Raw genomic sequence first — 19,159 nt, forward strand, 5'->3', positions numbered from 1 at the left:
CTTGGGTATGACGCTACAAGCTTGGCACACCTGTATTTGGGGAGTTTCTCCCATTCTTCTCTGCAGATCCTCTCTGTCCGGTTGGATGAGGAGCGTCGCTGCATAAACATTTTCAGTTCTCTCCAGATATGTTAGATCGGGTTCAAGTCCGAGCTCTGGCTGAGCCACCCAAAGACATTCCGAGACTTGTCCCGAAGCCACACCTGCATTGTCTTGGCTGTGTGCTTAGGGTTGTTGTCCATGTGCTTAGGGTTGTTGTCCTATTGGAAGGTGAACCTTTTCCCCAGTCTGAGGTCTTGATCGGAGCAGGTTTTCATCAAGGATCTCTCTGTACTTTGCTTCGTTCATCTTTGCCTCGATACTGACTAGTATCCCAGTCCCTGCCGCTGAAAAACATCCCCACAGCATGATGCTGCCACCACCATGATTCACTTTTGGGATGGTGCCAGGTTTCCTCCAGACGTGACACATGGCATTCAGGCCAAAGAGTTCAATCTTTGTTTCATCAGACCAGAGAGTCTTGTGTCTCATGGTCTGAGAGTCTTTATAGGGGCCTTATGGCAAACTCCAAGCAGACTGTCATGTGCCTTTTTACTGAGGAGTGGCTAATGTCCGGGCACTACCATAAAAGCCTGATTGGTGGAGTGCTGCAGAGATGGTTGTCCTTCTGGAAGGTTCACTCTTCTCCACAGAGGAACTCTGGAGCTCTGTCAGAATGTCCATTGGGTTCTTGGTCGCATCCCTGACCAAGGCCCAGCTCCCCCGATTGTTCAGTTTGGCCGGGCAGCCAGCTCTAGGAAGAGCCGTGGTGGTTCCAAACTTCTTCCATTTAAGAATGATGGAGGCCACTGTGTTCTTGGGGACTTTTCAATGCTGCAGAAATGTTTTGGTACCTTTCCCCAGATCTGTGCCTCGACACAATCCTGTCTTGGAGCTCTATGGTGGTTCTTTAGACCTTGTGGCTTTGTTTTTGATCTGACATGCACTGTCAACTGTGGGACCTTATATAGACCGGTGTGTGCCGGTCAATTGAATTTACCACAGGTGGACTCCAATCAAATTGTAGAAACATCTCAAGGATGATCAATGGAAACAGGACGCACCTGAACTCAATTTCGAGTGTCTTAGCAAAGGGTCATGGTAACTCATCTAGATGATGCATCATGGGTGAATAAAATCCTATTTAAAAAGTTTTTACAGGACCTTGATAAAGTGTTACGGTAATGAGACATGTCCACAGACACTATTTTTATGTAATAAATATTATAGTCAAATGTAAACTTCAGCTAGTTTACCGTTGTTATGAATTATGGAAATACTACAGCAACATTGTGTTTTATTATAATAAGTTTGTTTTTTCTAAAATAAATTTGTATAAAATGACCTGAGAATTTAATCCGGACGCATTTCGGTAATGAGAATAAGGGTGAACATTTACAAAATTCAAAAGAAAATGTATTAAAAATAAGACACTGACATAAACTATGCATCTTACTCTTCAGAACGATAGTATGTTTTTGCAGTGGCATCATGGTTTTGTAACTATTTTCTACAGACATGGTTAAAACTTGTTTCATGAGATTCACCCTTCTCGCCTCCAAATTCAACCATGCCATCTGAACCACATCAGACTGTGTATGATCCTCATCCTTGTGTGTTTTGAATCCACTAGGCGTCCCATAGCTCGGGGTGATGAGAAGCCCGTGGCCAGCGTCCGGCCCGTCCAGTCCACCCCCATTCCCATGATGCCCCGCATGGCGGGCATGGGCGTGGCGGGCTCCAGCTCCGGGGTCGGCTTCCCCGTCAACTACCTGCAGAAGGCTGGCGTCTACGTCCAGAGGATCGTCACTACCACTGGTACAATACATTTCCCCGCGGGGACATTAAAGTTTGAATTTAACAGAATTGGTGTTGATAACACACTGATATGCTTGCCATAGTCCTGTTCATTAGGGCACACCGCAGCGAAACGGTTTGCGACGTAAAATGGAAATGAGCTTTTCTTATTGGATTACGTTTAGATGGTACCTCCCCTTTTCAAAGCACTTTCTTACATGTTGTGCCTACTGAACACGACCCAAGGGTAGGTTTAAGAGTTGAAGGAATAACTGAAACGCTGTGGGGCTGCATTAGGATAGACCCTATAACACCGGTCTATGTCCCAAATAACACCCTATTCCCTATATAGTTCACTACTTTTGACCAGCATAGGGAATAGGGTGCCATTTGTCATGCAGCTATGTTAAGTTGTCATGCAGCTATGTTCAATTTTAGAAGGCTAGAATAATTTCAGTAAAAAAAAGACAAATACAATACATGTATCTTACTCCTTGTTTTTGACCTCTCAGATATAGTGATCCCAGGAGCCAACAGCACCACTGATGTCCAGGCCCGTATCGGTGCAGGAGAGAGTATCCACATGATCAAAGGGTCAAAAGGTAACAAGAACACAGCCTACAATGCCTTCAGAAATTATTCATACCCCTTGACTTATTCCACATTTTGTTACAGCCTGAATTCAAAATTGATTTGATTTTTCTCACCCATCAGCACACAATACCCAATAATGACAAAGTGAAAACATGCTTTTAGAAATGTTAGCACATTTTATTGAAAATGAAATATCACATTTACAAATGTTTACACCCCTGAGTCAATACTTTGTTGAAGCATCTTCAGTGGCGACTACGAGGCCCTTCTTGCCCGGTTGCTCAGGTTGGTCGAACTGCCAGCTCTAGGCAGAGTCTGGGTTTTTCCATATTTTTTCCGTTTGCCAATGGAGACCTCTGTGCTCTTGGAAACTTAAGTCATGTCCAAACAATTGAATTGGCCACAGGTGGACTCCAATCAAGTTGTATTGACATCTCAAGGATGATCAGAGGAAATTGGATGCATCTGTGCTCAATTTTGTATATCATAGCAAAGGGTGTGAATACTTAAGTAAATTAGGTATTTCTGTATTTCATTTTCAATGAATTTGCTACAATTAAAATAAAAACATGTTTTGACTTTTGTCATTATGGGGTATTGTGTGTACATGGGTAAGATGTTTTTTTTAATATATAATCCATTTTGAATTCAGGCTGTAACAAGAAAATGTGGAATATGTCAAGGGGTATGAATACTTGTTGAAGGCACTATATACTGTGCATTTGGAAAGTATTCAGACCCCTTCTTTTTTCCACATTTTGCTACATTGCAGCCTTAATCTAAAATGTATTAAATACATTTTTCCCCTCATCAATCTACACATAATACCCCATAATGATAAAGGGAAAACAGGTTTTTAGAAATGTATAAAAAAACATACCTTATTTACATAAGTATTCAGACCCTTTGCTATGAGACTCCAAAATGAGGTCAGGTGCATCCAGTTTCCATTGATCATCTTTGATATGTTTCTACAACTCCACGTGTGGTAAATTAAATTGATTGGACATGATTTGGAAAGGCACATACCTGTCTATATAAAGTCCCGGAGTTGACAGTGCATGTCAGAGCAAAAACCAAGCCATGAGGTCGAAGGAATTGTCTGTAGTGCTCCGAGACAGGATTGTGGCAAGGCACAGATCTGGGGAAGGGTACCAAAACATGTCTGCAGCATTGAAAGGTCCCCAAGAACACAGTGGTCTCCATCATATTTAAATGGAAGAAGTTTGGACCCACCTAGACTCATCCTAAAGCTGGCCCCCTGGCCAAACTGAACAATCGGGGGAGCAGGGCCTTGGTCAAGGAGGTGACCAAGAACCCGATGGTCACTCTGACAGAGCTCCAGAGTTCCTATGTGGAGATGGGGGAACCTTCTAGAAGGACAACCATCTCTGCAGCACTTCACTAATCAGGCCTTTATGGTAGTGGCCAGGCAGAAGCCACTCCTCATTAAAAGGCACATCATCCCTACGGTGAAGCATGGTGGTGGCAGCATCATGCTGTGGGGATGTTTTTCAGCGGCAGGGACACTAGTCAAGATCGAGGTAAAGATGAACGGAGCAAAGTACAGGGAGATCCTTGATAAAAACCTGCTCCAGAGCGCTCAGGACCTCAGACTGGGGAGAAGGTTCACCTTCCAACAGGACAACAACCCTCAGCACATAGCCAAGACAACGCAGGAGTGGCTTCTGGACAAGTCTCTGAATATTCTTGAGTGGCCCGGACTTAAACCCGATCGATCAAACATCTCTGGAGAGACCGGAAAATATCTGTGCAGCAATGCTCCCCATCCAAACTGACAGACCTTGAGATGATCTGCAGAGAAAAATGGGAGAAACTCCCCAATTACAGGTGTGCCAAGCTTGTAGCATCATACCCAAGAAGACTCAAGGCTGTAATCGTTGCCAAAGGTGCTTCAACAAAGTACTGGTCTGAATACTTATGTAATGTGATATTTTTTTTTTTTTTTTTTTTTTTTTACTATAAATTTGCAAACATTTCTTAACCTGTTTTTGCTTTGTCATTATGGGGTTTGTGTGTAGTTTGATGAGGGGGGGAATCATGTTAATGTATGGCTGTGACGTAACACAATGTTGAGTAAAGTGGTTTGAATACTTTCCGAATGCACTGTATACTGTAGAAGCTGTGGCCCCACATCTACCTGCATGTCGTCAAATTATTTCTCTACATACTCTAATCCAAATACTGTACACACCTTAGCGAGTGGTTATCAACAGCCACATGGGCACCTGAATTCCCCAAGTTATCTCATTTAGATAAAGGGCTCGGTACATTAACCTAAGCATCAAAACTGACTGGTGTTTCCTTGCAGCCTTATTTTTGTCTGAATACCTTTCATACTTTTATTAGCTGTTGTCATGAGAGGAGAGCTTGCAAGTAAGCATTTAATTGCACTGTGTTAACTTTGCTGTATCCTGTGCATATGACAAAGTTTGATTTGATTTGCTATCATCCATTAACTGCAGTCTTCCTCACAGGTACCTACATCAAGACCAATGATGGCAGGATTTTTGCCATCCGCTCAGGGAAGCTCAGCAGAGCAGTGCAGGGAGGAACTGCTACCAACAGAGGTGCACTATAAGTTCAATTACATTACATTTGATAAGGAATCCATTTGACAGGATATGATAGATTGACTTGGTGTACAGACTACAGAGAGAACCAAAGTGGACCTAGTACCGAGCCCTGGGGGTCACAAGTAGTGAGACCTCATCAAGATGCAGACTTAAGGGAATCTAGTTGAAGCACTGTTTGAAAAATGAATAGTTACTCTCCATTTTGACCCTCTATTTTCCTCAGGTTCCAAGGTTTCCCTTCTTCACGCCATCGGGAACGGCTGTTCGTCTCCCACGGAGCGCCAACGGCTGACCCCCGACAGCGCCTTGTGGCCCTCCACCCCCGAGAGCCCCGAGATCCTACGAGAGCTCAGCCGCTACGCCGTCACCGCGGATACCGTCACCGTGGGCAATGAGCTGCCGTCACCATCGGACACGTTTACAGGGGACAGAGGGGGAAGAACGCAGCAGCACAATCAGACCACAGAATCGGACCACAGCCGGCAGTTCAGAGATGACATCGGAATGAGCATCGGCGAGGCTCTGCAACGCTCCAAACGCAAGATGGCCCAGAGCCGTGGACACAAGCAGGCGGGGGGCAAACGCAGTTCGACAGCAGCCGGTTTCCCCGGCCTCTCCCTGGGCAGCGGCGGCCTCAGCTTCCCCCCCCTGAACCAGGCCTTGGAGGGACACATGAGCCACCCGCTGCTGATGGGAGGCAATTCCTCATCCCCCTTTCTCCAGTCAGCAGGACAGACTCTGGGAGACCTGCAGGCCATGTTCCCCTTGGCAGGGGCGGACCTCCTCAACCACGCCTCCTCAGCCACAGGAAGCAATGGACACCTCCCCTCCTCCTCCACCACCACCTCCTCCTCCACCAACACCATGCCTGTGTCCTCTGCCTCCACCACCCTGCCCCCCTACCTGATGAATCCCAGTGTGGCTGACCTTCTGTCCCCAGGCTTCCCTCTGAACTACAGTCAGTCCCTGCTGCCTGATCCCAGGATGTACCCCAGCACCCTGGGAGGAGGCCCAGCCAGCTCTGGAGGAAGCTCCAGCTTCCTCTCCCACTACTCCTCTTCCCCCTCCAGCCTCCTGGGTGCAGCCCTGAGCCGGCCTGACACCCATCACATGGCCACGGACAACGGCGGCAGCAGCTCGGACGATGACGTCATCGAGGTAACAGGACAATGAGCCAGCATTCGTTAACCCTGAAGGGATAAGTTGCAAAAACAAACAACTCCCCACCCTAACCTGGCTAACCCTCTTAGCCCCCCACACACACACTCACACACACACACACACAGACTCCTATGAGCGGGCGAGTGAGAGGGAACGAGGCGTACCTCAATGTGCTTACCAAGACAAAGTAACAAAATCCTTATGCTGAATATCTTACTGAAGAGACTGAAGATTTGCCCGAGCCCCTGAGGTTGGTGAGGCTGAGCACCAGAGACCATGGACGGGAATGGATGGACTTCTTGTGGTAGGGGACCAGTTGGTTGAACTTGGGGCTTCCAAGCACTGCCTCTCCTGCTATGTCTTCTAGCATGGCCGTGCAGTTATTTTACCCCCATGACGATTACTGAGGCCTGTCAGGACACTATCTCCTCGGAGCTCACATCAGATGGTACTATGTGATCGTCTGTTGGACCGTTTGCATTCAAAATAAATTTAAAAAATGTGATTTTAGAGCCGTTAGCTGTTTGATAGACATTGTAGCAAACCCAGTTGGAAAGGACTAGAAGACAATATACACTCCCCTACAAATTTATTTGGACAATGAAGCTAACATTTTTACATTTGCCTCTATACTCCAGCATTTTGAATTTGAGATCAAGTTTTTCATGAGGCAACAGTACAAAATATCACCTTTTATTTTAGTGTATTTTCATACATACAGTGCCTTCAGAAAGTATTCACACCTCTTGACTTATTACAGCCTGAATTCAAAAAAGATTGAATATTTTCTTGAAAACATGTTTTGAAATGTATTGAAAATGAAATGCAAACATCTCATTTACATAAGTATTCACACCCCTGAATTAATACTTTGTTGTAGCACCTTAGACCCACAGATGTAATCACTGCCTTTCTGGGTCTGTAAGAGCTTTCCACACCTGGATTGTGCAACATTTGGCCATTATTCTTTTAAAAATTCAAAAGCTCTGCCAAATTTTGTTCATCATTCAAGTAGATGTAAGTCAAAACTAACTTGGCCACACAGGAACATTCACGGTCTTCTAGGAAAGCAACTTGTGTAGATTTAGCCTTGTTTTGCAGGTTATTGTCTAGTTGAAAGGTGGCTTCATCTCCCAGTGTCTGGTGGAAAGCAGACTGAACCAGGTTTTTCTCTAGGATTTTCCATGTGCTTAGCTCCATTCTGTTTATTTTTTATCCAGAAAAACTCCCCAGTCTTTATCGATTTAAAAGCATACCCGTAACATTTGGTACTCAGTAATTTGTTGTATTGGATTTGCCTATACAATACACTTTATATTCAGGACAAGAGGTTCATTGCTTTGCCACATTCTTTGCAAAATGACTTCTGTGCCATGTTGCAAACAAAATGCATGTTGTAGAATATATTTTTTTTCTGTACAGGCTTTTTCCTTTTCCCGCGGTCAATTATGTTAGTATTGTGGAGTAACTACAATGCTGTTGATCCATCCTCAGTTCTCTTATCACAGCCATTAAACTCTGTAACGGTTTTAAAGTTACTATTGCCCTCATGGTAAAATCCCTGAGCGGTTTCCTTCCTTTCCGGCAACTGAGTTAGGAAGGACACCTGTATATTTGTCGTGACTGGGTGTATTGATATGCCATCCAAAGTGTAATTAATAACTTCACCATGCTCAAAGGGATATTCAATGTGTACTTTTTTTTTTTTTTCTTTTTTTTTAAACAAAGGGGTTGAATACGTATTGACTCAAGACATTTAAACTTTTCCTTTTGAATTCATTTGTAAACATTTTGAAAAACACAATTCCACTTCGACATTGTAGGGTATTGTGTGTAGGCCAGTGACAAAAAAATCTAAATGTAATTCATTTTAAATTCAGGCAGGCTGTAACAATAAAATGTAGAAAAAGTCAAGGGGAGTGAATATTTTCTGACGGCAATGTATCTGTTTTACCATTTAGAAATGAAAGCACTGTGTCTAGTCCCCCCATTTGAATACGTAATATTTTTCTTTTTACATAAGTATTTGGACATTTACTTAGTGTATTAAAGTAGTCAAAAGTTTCCGTGGTTGGTCAGTACCTTTCTCGGTCTGTGATGTCATGTCAAAATCATTGTGAGTGGAATGGATCGGGCCTCAAGGTTCTGTTTCTCCACTGGAATAAAATCTGCAGTTGGACATGGAATAAGCCTACTGGAGTTATTCTATAACTCTCTCTTTTTGTGGAGTTTGTTTACTCTCTACTCCCTATTTCACCATACACTCCTCACAACCTCCACTCTACCCACCCACTACTGCTTACTTCCTTGTCATCTTCCTTACAGCCTGTTTCAAGTTGATCATGTTTTTTTTCCACCTCACTTCGGAACCTCAACCTTTTTCTAATTGGCCATGTCTTGTGTCTATCATGATTTAGCCAATCATCCCAGTCCTTTTAATAGGGAACACTATTTCCTTGGAGAAGGAATCCCCATCCTCCCTCCCAATCAAAATAGTTTCACTGTGCTTATTATTTCTTAGTGTTATCATGAAGAGAACATGGTCTGTATGTTGTTTAAGTAACAATGTTATTTTATAACATCTTGATAATATTAGCTTGCCTTGACTAGTTTGTCATTTATCTCATTGTATGAATTTACCAAAAGTCTTTATTTATAACGATGGATACGAATTCATCTGCTGTATTATTTTTTTTAAACTTTTTTTCCCCTCTCTTTTTGTCCACGTTGATCTTTTTGTCCAGTGTCTGTGGAAGAGCAGTGCAGTGGCACAGACTGACTGTGAGAGATCGGGAGGGACAGTCCACCCCCATGTATCCAGCATATGACAACTGTGTTACTTTGTTAATGTTATTTTAACATAATAAAACACACTTCTCCTGCGTTGTTACTTCATTTTATTATTACACTGCCATTATTTTTTTTATGGGCTTTGTATGTTCTATGCACAGATGTTTTTTGAATTTACAGTGCATTTGAAAACTATTCAAACAAGTTGACTTTTTCCACATTTTATGTTACAGCCTTATTCTAAAATGGAATAAATAGATTTTTCTAATTAATATACACACAATACCCCATAATGACAAAGCAAAAACATTTTTTTTGCAACTGTATAAAAAAAATAAACTGATCACATTTACGGAAGTATTCAGACCCTTTACCCAGTACTTTGTTGAAGCACCTTTGGCAGTGATTACAGCCTTGAGTCTTCTTGGGTATGACGCTACAAGCTTGGCACACCTGTAATTGGGGAGTTTCTCCCATTTTTCTCTGCAGATCCTCTCAAGGTCTGTCAGTTTGGATGGGGAGCATCGCTGCACAGGTATTTTCAGGTCTCTCCAGAGATGTTCAATCCGGGCTCTGGCTGAACCACTCAAGGACATTCAGAGACTTGTTCAGAAGCCACTCCTGCGTTGTCTTGGCTGTGTGCTTAGGGTCATTGTCCTGTTGGAAGGTGAACCTTCTCCCCAGTCTGAGGTCCTGAGCGCTCTGGAGCAGGTTTTCATCAAGGATCTCTCTGTACTTTGCTCCGTTCATCTTTCCCTCGATCCTGACTAGTCTCCCAGTCTCTGTCACTGAAAAACATCCCCACAGCATGATGCTGCCACCACCATGCTTCATTGTAGGGATGATGGTGCCAGGTTTACTCCAGTGAAACTTGGCATTCAGGCCAAAGAGTTCAATCTTGGTTTCATCAGACCAGAGAATCTTGTTTCTCATGGTCTGAGTCCTTTAGGTGCCTTTTGGCTAATTCCATGTGGGTTGTCATGTGCCTTTTACTGAGGAGTGGCTTCCATCTTCCATAAAGGCCTGATTGGTGGAGTGCTGCAGAAATGGTTGTCCTTCTGGAAGGTTCTCTCATCTCCACAGAGGAACTCTGGAGCTCTGTCAGAGTGACCATGGGGCTATTGGTCACCTTCCTGACCAAGGCCCCTCTCCCCCGATTGCTCAGTTTGGCTGGGCAGCCAGCTCTAAGAAGAGTCTTGGTGGTTCCAAACTTCTTCCATTTAAGGATGGAGGCCACTGTGTTCTTGGGACCTTCAATGCTGCAGAATGTTTTTTGATACCCTTTCCCAGATCTGTGCCTTGACACAATCCTGTCTCGGGGCTCTATGGACAATTCCTTTTACCTCATGGCTTGGTTTTTGCTCTGAAATGCACTGTCAACTGTGGGACCTTATATTGACAGGTGTGTGTGCCTTTCGAAATCATGTCCAATCAATTGATTTAACCACATCTCAAAGATGATGAGTGGAAACAGGACGCACCTGGGCGCCAACCTAATTGATTGGATTGAATGTCAAATCTCATAGCAAAGGGTCTGAGTACTTGCATAAATAAGGTATTTGTTTTTATTTTTTATAAATTAGCAAAAATGTCAAACCTGTTTTCGCTTTGTCATCATGGGTTATTGTGTGCAGATTGAGGATGTTTTATTTAATCAATTTTAGAATAAAGCTGTCACGTAAAAAAATGTGGAAAAAGTCAAGGGGTCTGAATACTTTCCGAATGCACTGTATATGCACATGGAAACATACCAATATGCAAAATGTATTTATTTATTGAAATTGCATCAAAATATAAATTTGACAAAACATGTCAACAATAATCAGTAATAATCTACAGTATATTCCAAGAAATATGTTCAACTCGACCTTCAATTGCACTCTTGCAGCCGGGAATCTATGAAACACCCATGTGAGGATAATACATTTGAATATGATGCGTTTATGATGAAACTGCGTATGTCCTTTCAGTAAGACAATTGGGGGTAATGGAGTTTCAGAATGTATGGGAGAGCAAACACTACACTGTTTATTTGACACTTCATTGCAGTCATTCTACCACATCAGTAAATATGACATCTTTGGCTGGAATTTCACACCTTAGTGTAAACTAATACACAAATGTATCACCTTATAAAAACAAACCAATCACAAAAAATGTGCATTGGTCCATTCAAGCCTAAAGGCAAATAAAATCAAGCAGCATCAGTGGCCTCTAGTTGTTTTCCATGGTTAACAACCAATATTTGTACTTCCTTAGACACATAACAGGCTTTCTTGGCTCTCGGATACAAAATACTACTTTACTATATAATACTAAATACTCCAAAAGACAGAGGCATGTTATCACATTTTTTTTTTTTAGACAGCCAAGCTATGCTCATTGATGATTCCTTGCACTTTTTTTGCTCAAGGTAGAATTAACATACCAAGACCAAACTTTGAAATTAGAACTAGTTCAGCAGTAGATGTAACAAAATCATAATTTCACCAATATAAGGCACTGGTACTTTTGGACATTAGGCAGAATTTGGTCTTCCAAAGATAGCCTTACGGTAAAGCTTTTATTAAAGCTTCATTTGAATACAGTAATAGTTTATGGCTGATGTTTGTGAGCTTGGTTTTGGCAGCCAGCCTGGTTAGGACACCAGCCGTTTCTTAGCCATGTAGGTATTGGACACCTGGCTCATAATGACCAGGGTGCTGAGGGCAGGGCACAGTGCTGCCAGGTACCAGGTGTATCCTCCCACAGCACCTGTAAACCACACTGAGCATATGCCCAGGAGCAGACTGACACTTCCCAGCAGGTAAGTGACTAGGCCAGACGCTGCGTGGTAGCGCTTCAGCTTAGCCAAGGACCACCCCTTAGCCAGGGAGTGGTAGAGGAGGGGCAGAGCGGCCAGAGACTGCACCCCAACAACACACAATGTCCCCAGGCCCACCAGGCCGTGCCACGAGGCGAAGTGGGGCTTGCCATTCAGGTGCTTGTTGTAGAAGATGGATGCCAGGCCCAGGGTGGAACAGCTGGCACAGAGGCACTGCAGGATCCAGTGGACACGCCCCTTGGTCTTGTGGGAAAGCTTCCGAATGGGAGAGCAATGTGGAGAGAAGAGGAGCACAGCCTCTGTCATGAAGAGGGAGAACTAAGAGGGAAGAGGGGGATCAAGAGGAGATGGGGAGAGAACGGCAAGAAAAGAAGGTGAGAGTGGTGGAGGAAAGATGGAATGACCGTGAACTGTTGTAACACTTCTGAGACAATTGAATGAGATTCATTCACAGAATACATTATGCACACACAGATGTGTCACCTTACCGCCAGTGTCATCAGGAAAGGGTGCCAAGAGAACAAACCTGAAAAACAGATCAACCCAAAAAATATTGTCTCGTTTCATCAACTCCATATAAAGTATTCCATGTGTTATATGCAGATATGGAACAGCTTTGATGGGTGCTCTGTTGCTGGCGCCAAGGCTGGGTTACTCACTTGTTCCAGGCTTGGCCAATACCGTGATAAGCACAGTGAAGACAACACAAAGCACGTGAGTCAGTATCCCACATGCAACTTTCCCAAAACTGTAAATTCGGGGTTCTGATCCGGGGAGTTCCGCCATGGTTTCCGGCCTTTCCCTCGTACAAGAGACGGACAGGTAGAACTGTGCGTATCCAACGTCAGGGCAACCACAGCTACCTTTTTACCCCACAAGGGGGAGTTGATACCTTTTCCTGAAAACAGAAAAGCTGAATTTTTTGTAGATTCCTCGAAACCCATAGAGAAAGTTAATACCAAAGCATAACACCATTAAGTTCCTCAGTAAATTGATTCAGTAAAGTAAAATATGCTTAACGAGAAAGCTATTGCAAACCGTTATTGACAAGTGAGAGTGGGATAAGCACTTCAAAGAGTAGCCTACCACAATAACCACACGTTTTGCTAAATAAGACTAATACCTACCGGAATGTCAATATTTAAATTGCATAGAGATTATGAAAATTGTCCTTAATTGCGCGCAATGTTCTATTCTCAATCAGCATGACTATGCGGCGTTCGCTTGACGTTGAAATTCGGGCTGCGGTGTGACGTGGAAAATAATCACTATCCACTTCCTACTTTCTCAGGTGCATTTTGGGAATTGTAGTTCAGTAAAGCAGTTGCGTTCCAGTATTTCAATGCTTTTAGAATGCACTGAGCACATTCTTCCTTATCATGACCAGACTACATAAAGAGAGGGGTTAATTATTTAATTTCCATTGTGGAACAGGCTGGATTCCATCTTTTGCACCAACACTGTGTTATATTCAGAAGGAATGCTAAAAAATAAATGAATGATCATAGAGCACAAACCATCAGCTGGCCAACATGGTCTTTTCTTCACTGCACCGATTAACCTTTCCTAATCATTATTTTTGGGGGAAAGTCGAATTTTGCCAGTAGAGCAAGCACCGAGCAGTAGGCCTAGGGAATGAACAAGGAATTACGAATACAACAGAATGTCCAGAAGTAATTTGCTAAATCTTGAATAATGCAGTCTGTAAACTCATCAATTGTAGCATTGTGATGTGTGCTGCTCACTGCTGTTAAATGGGCACCTGGAATAGGGTACCGCCCATTTCAAACTGCACCACTCAATGGACACAGTGCTCCTCCATTCACTACTCATTGTGCTCTAATTCCTCCCAAACAAGACTGGGAGTTGTGCAACACGGCTAGACACTAGAATGACACATTCTCACTAGGGCATAAAGGCCCTCGTCCACTCAGATTCACTGCAACCAACTAGTCCTGTGGATAGCTGAAATAATTGTTCCATTTTATGATACAAGTATCAAACGTGGTACACTAATACTAGATAACTTAAGGAACATTTTAAAGATTGGAGGCAGTCTGGGAAGCCTGTCAGTCAACCAGGGAGGCCACTTTCATAAAACAGCTGCCATCCGAATTTCCTTTTAGAAGAAAATAGGGTAAAATCATTCTAAACAATATAAAAATGACTTTCATGTTATCTACCCACTAAATAAACTCCACAGATAATATAGACAATAATTCTGATCATAAAGTACTCTTAAGACCTTAATAGGGGTCATATTGAGGTCCTTTTGACTATAGTCCAGCAGCTACATTACTTTTTTGGAGACTTTGTGATAGAGTCACCAAATTTCACACACTAGGGCATGTCTAAAGTATTTTTGGAAAACAATGTTGTGGCCCTTTTTAACCACTTTTCTACAAAATATTTAAAAGATAGATGTTATTGTGTTCTCCAGACCCCCTCAAACATTTTTATTATTTATGGAGATATGGCCATGTGAATCCTGTCCAATATGGCCCTATGGAGCTGGTTGGCGGTCATTTTGGAAAACAATGTATAATCATGGGTATAATGCTGCCGGAGCACGCCAGAACGATGAAGCAATGTCTCGCAAGGACACTTAGTAAATGATTCATTATGATTATGTATAACAGCCTGAGCATAATAGCATACTATAACATTACTGTAAGACCAAAACCACCACGTAAATTTCTTATGACATGTATGGATGATAGTACTGAATGGTTGCGTTTTCTTTTCTCATGATGCCACCATAGAATAAATGTCCACAGATGGAAACAATATAGGTAGGCTATAGGTAGCTTGTTAATATGGAATGCTCTGAAATCCACTAAAATAGTATTTACTTACATCACTCAAGAGGGTTTAAATGCATATGCTCATGAAACTGAGTGAGTATCACATTATATATCATTGCAGTCAGTAGACTACAGGGAACACCCATATACCTTTTTAGAGTGTTTACATGTAAACTATTGGAACTAACAATAAAAACATTTACAAAATGAAACACTGTAATTTGGCATGCGTTTGCATCACTTGTCTACTAAAAGTTTAAAGGATATGTGGTTTTTTTGTTGTCCATTTCATTGTGTTTTTTAGACCCCCTCAAACATTTTAAGCCATCATTGGGCTGTATGTGCCTATTATTTATGGATATATAGCCAAGTAAATCAAGTCCAATATGTAACCCACCACCTCAATTCGGTCTTATGTAGCAACAATCTAAATTGTGTTTTTTTTAAGTTCAGACTCAGAGCTACAAAACGGCATATCATACAATGTAGTTGAGGTACAATGGGAAAGTAATTCTGTTTTGAAAGTTAATTCACTTGTAACCCCACTTTTGAGAAAATGTACCTTGAATGTTTTGGTACACCTACTGGAGAGCTCTTCTTTGTCAACACCCATTCAAGGTGATTTGTCAAATGCACAGGATACAGAAGGTGTAAACAGTACAGTGAAATGGTTACTTGCATATTAGCATAGTAGCCATATCAAAAATAGAAAGTATCCAGATAAAACATATTGTATAAATAAAAAATAAATATTAGATGATGCTTACCCAGACACACCTGGCTAACTTGATGGGTCATGTAATCATCTGGCGAAGTGAAGTCTTTTGTTTAGACATGTAGCTAGATAGCTAGCTAAAAAAATAACCGTAATCCCAACCCATACAGTACAAACATATTGTCATAGTTAGCCACCATGCATGAAATGCTGTATTATGAGTCTGCCGGTTAATAAAGTTAACCAACTACATTTAATGTTAGCTAGCTAGCAAACATTAGGCTATAACTAGCAATGCACATGGGTTTCTGAGATACAAATAGTATTACTACACATATCAAACACATAACGCCAGCTAGAGAGCCAGGAAGCTAATGTTTGCTAGCTAGCTAACAATACGCTTTAACTTGAAAATGAAAACGAGTTCCTGACAAAATTAGAAACGTAAAGTATAATATCTGAAAATGTAGCTAGACCAAATCAAATCAAATCAAGTTTTATTGGTCACATACACATGTTTAGCAGATGTTATTGCAGGTGTAGCGAAATGCTTGTGTTTCTAGCTCCAACAATGCAGTAATATCTAACAATTTCACAACAATACACACAATACACACGAATATAAAGTAAAGGGATGGAATTAAGAATATATAAATATTTGCAATGTCCGTGCGGCATACACTAAAATATAGTATAATAGAATAGAATACAGTATATACATATGAGATGAGTAGTGCAAAATATGTAAACATTGTTAAAGTGACTAGTGTTCCATTATGTCATATCTATTCCCTCTCCCCCACTCTGGCGCTCACTGTTGCCAGTTTACTTATTATTACACACACCTACCACCATCGTTGCACGCACTTGCGCCTCCTGAGACTCCCTGGACTCCATCACTTCTGTGATTATCTCCCCTATATCTGTCACTCCCTTTGGTTCTTTCCGCAGGCAGTATTAGTTATGTGCAGACGCTACTCTTGTTTTGTATTGTTCCATGTTTTATTGTATGATTAAATTCACCCCTTGTACTTGCTTCCTGACTCCCAGCGTCTGCGTTACACATTATTAAAGTGGCCAGTGATTTCAAGTCTATGTATGTAGAGCAGCAGTCTCTATAAGGTGCTTGTGATGGCTAGTTAACAGTCTGATGGCCTTGAGACAGAAGCTGTTTTTCAGTCTCTCTGTCCCAGCTTTGTTTGATGCACCTGTACTGACCTCGCCTTCTGGATGATAGCGGAGTGAACAGACAGTGGCTTGGATGGTTGTTGTCCTTGATGATCTTTTTAGCCTTCCTATGACATCAGGTGCTGTAGGTGTCCTGGAGGGCAGGTAGTTTGCCCCCAGTGATGCATTGGGCAGACCGCACCACCCTCTGGAAAGCCCTGCGGTTGTTGGCGGTGGAATTGCCTTACCAGGAGGTGATACAGCCCAACAGGATGCTTTAAATTGTGCATCTGTAAAAGTTTGTGAGGGTTTTAGGTGCCAATCCAAATTTCTTCAGCCTCCTGAGATTGAAGAGTCGCTGTTGCGCCTTCTTCACCACACTGTCTGTGTGGGTGGACAATTTCAATTTGTCAGTGATGTGTACGCCAAGGAACTTGAAGCTTTCCACCTTCTCCACTGCAGACTCTTACCCGTATGCATGGATGAACGCTTGTTTGGCCCATTGTGTCAAGTCACTCTGGTTCATACTGACAGTGTGCAGAAAGTATTCTATCACAACTTTTTCCTACAGATCTTTGTCAATAGTGCCTGCTAAATTCAGGGCAGCAATGTTGTTGCGCGCAGCAGCAACACTTTTGCAGTTCTCCATGGCTAACGTTATATCTTTCAAAAAATCTGCGGTAGCAAGGATCATCTACACATACTGAGCAACTCATGTTATAGACAGAAGCATGATACATGGCAGACCAATCCGAACACATCTCTCGGTATGTTCAGCCCATCCATTATCTCAGCCAATAATGGCTAGTGGGAAAGTTCCAGACCTTTTCAGTTGTTAAACCAACTAGGCTCATAATTAAAACGTTTTATTTGTATTTACAGATGGCATACAAGTTTGTTATTAAGGCACATGAAAGTTCATATGTTCCAGAAGACATTTCTGTCAAAAAACGCATTTTGATGTAAAAAATATATTGTTTTACGTTCAAATGCCTCTCCTGTGAAGTTGTAACACGTGACATATACATAGCTTGAGTAAAGGTAAATATAACTTAATAGAAAATGACTCAAGAAAAAGTGAAACCCACCCAGTAAAATATGACTTGAGTAAGAGTCTAAAGGTATTTGGTTTAAAATATACTTGAGTATCAAAAGTAAATGTAATTGCTAAAATATACTTAAGTATAAAAAAGTAAAAGTACAAATAATTTCAAATTCCTTAGATTAGGCAAACCAGACAGCACGATTTTCTTGTTTTTAAAAATGACATATAGCCAGGGGCACACTGCAACACTCAGACATCATTTACAAAAGAAGCATTTGTGTTACGTGAGTGCGCCAGATCAGAGGCAGTAGGGATGACCAGGGATGTTCTCTTGATAAATGCATGAATTTGATAATTTTCCTGTCCTGCTAAGCATTCAACGTGTAATAAGTACTTTTGGGTGTCACAGAAAATGTATGGAGTAAAAAGTACATTATCTTCTTTAGGAATGTAGTGGAGTAAAAATACAAGTTGTCAAAAGTATGAATAGTAAAGTAAAGTACAGATACCCAAAACTTTTAACTTGAAGGTATTTTTACTTAAGTACATTACACCACTGGGTCTTAAGACTATTTTATGATCAGAATGATTGTCTATATTATCTGTGGGATTTATTTAATGGGTAGATAACATCAAAAGTAATTGATGATTTTACCCTATTTTATTCTAACAGAAAATCTGAATTGCAGCCATTATATAAAATGGTTTTTATACTTGTATCATAAAATGGAACAATTTCGGGTATATTTGGTTCTTATCTGCTGGACTAAATTGTCTCTTCACTCACATGTGGTCATAGTATGTTCTCCATCTCTCTCTCTCTGTTTAATTATACAGTACTTGTCTCTTGGTTTCTATTTCAACTGTGTACAAATGGGCAGGAAGGATACAAAATGTTTGACATCATGATAAAGGTGTATTTTACTTCCTCTTGCCTTCTATTTTCCCTCTCAAGAATGAGAAAAAAAGTATGTTTATACAATACAACCCATCAAATGTAGGAATAAACTATTTTATAATTTATGAAATGGTTTCGGTTCAGGACTTCCAACTGGGCCAGTGTTAATAATGCAACATATTTCTTGTCAAATTAGTTTTGCATTCAGTTCACTAATGTTGGATCACTGGTCAGAAAAGAGCCTGCTCAGAGTGATGCTTTGAAATGAGTGGATTAATTTCGGACTCCAGCAGGCAGCAGCCATAGCAAATCAGCCATTCAAAACCAATTAACATATTTTTCCAATGGGAAAGAAGGAGAGGATTCCTTCCATTCTTGTAACCAATGGCCCAGTGCCAGACTCTCTCTCTCTCACTCTCACTGCCCAGTGTTTGTTATCTACTGTGGGCCTCTCAGAGATCCTCCCTTCCTTCCCCTTGATGAAGACAGGGTTTCCTCTCTGAGCAAGGAAGAAGATAAAGGACAACATCAACTCACACTGGGTTCATCATAAAAAGGAGGGAGCATGATAGTTATAGGCCTACCGTGCAGAGCAGTTATCCTATTCACCTGCTGTTCATTACTCCATTCATTAATCTTGTTCAATATTGTCTGCAAATGCTATACTAAAAACACATTACACTTTAATATTCATACAATGTAGACTAAGATCGCTGCTTTCATCTTCA

The 19,159-nt window shown here is 41.6% G+C and overlaps 2 protein-coding genes across 4 annotated transcripts in view; one reads left to right on the plus strand and one right to left on the minus strand.

Annotated features, from left to right (window-relative positions):
• Positions 1–7,856, plus strand: part of LOC112214764 (helicase ARIP4-like) — a 32,348-nt gene extending 24,492 nt beyond the window's left edge. For both annotated transcript variants that reach the window (XM_024373772.2, XM_024373778.2), the window contains exons 19-22: positions 1,673–1,857; positions 2,349–2,438; positions 4,929–5,021; positions 5,251–7,856. In XM_024373772.2, the coding sequence (XP_024229540.2) occupies positions 1,673–1,857; positions 2,349–2,438; positions 4,929–5,021; positions 5,251–6,200 (1,318 nt within the window). In that variant the 3' untranslated portion in view covers positions 6,201–7,856. The remainder of the gene's footprint in view (positions 1–1,672; positions 1,858–2,348; positions 2,439–4,928; positions 5,022–5,250) is intronic.
• Positions 7,857–10,729: 2,873 nt separating this feature from the next.
• Positions 10,730–13,061, minus strand: LOC112214754 (transmembrane reductase CYB561D2). 2 transcript variants are annotated; one of them, XM_024373749.2, is made up of 4 exons: positions 12,930–13,061; positions 12,462–12,700; positions 12,291–12,328; positions 10,730–12,120 (listed from the first exon to the last, which is right to left on the minus strand). In XM_024373749.2, the coding sequence occupies exons 2-4, from the start codon at positions 12,586–12,588 to the stop codon at positions 11,617–11,619; spliced, it is 669 nt and encodes a 222-aa protein (XP_024229517.1). In that variant the 5' UTR covers positions 12,589–12,700; positions 12,930–13,061; the 3' UTR covers positions 10,730–11,616. The 2 variants fall into 2 exon arrangements, with proteins under 2 accessions (XP_024229517.1, XP_024229527.1); XM_024373759.2 differs by having other exon boundaries at positions 12,462–12,715.
• Positions 13,062–19,159: the final 6,098 nt, after the last annotated feature.

Source organism: Oncorhynchus tshawytscha, linkage group LG02, assembly GCF_018296145.1.
Source record: "Oncorhynchus tshawytscha isolate Ot180627B linkage group LG02, Otsh_v2.0, whole genome shotgun sequence".
NCBI lineage: Eukaryota > Metazoa > Chordata > Actinopteri > Salmoniformes > Salmonidae > Oncorhynchus > Oncorhynchus tshawytscha.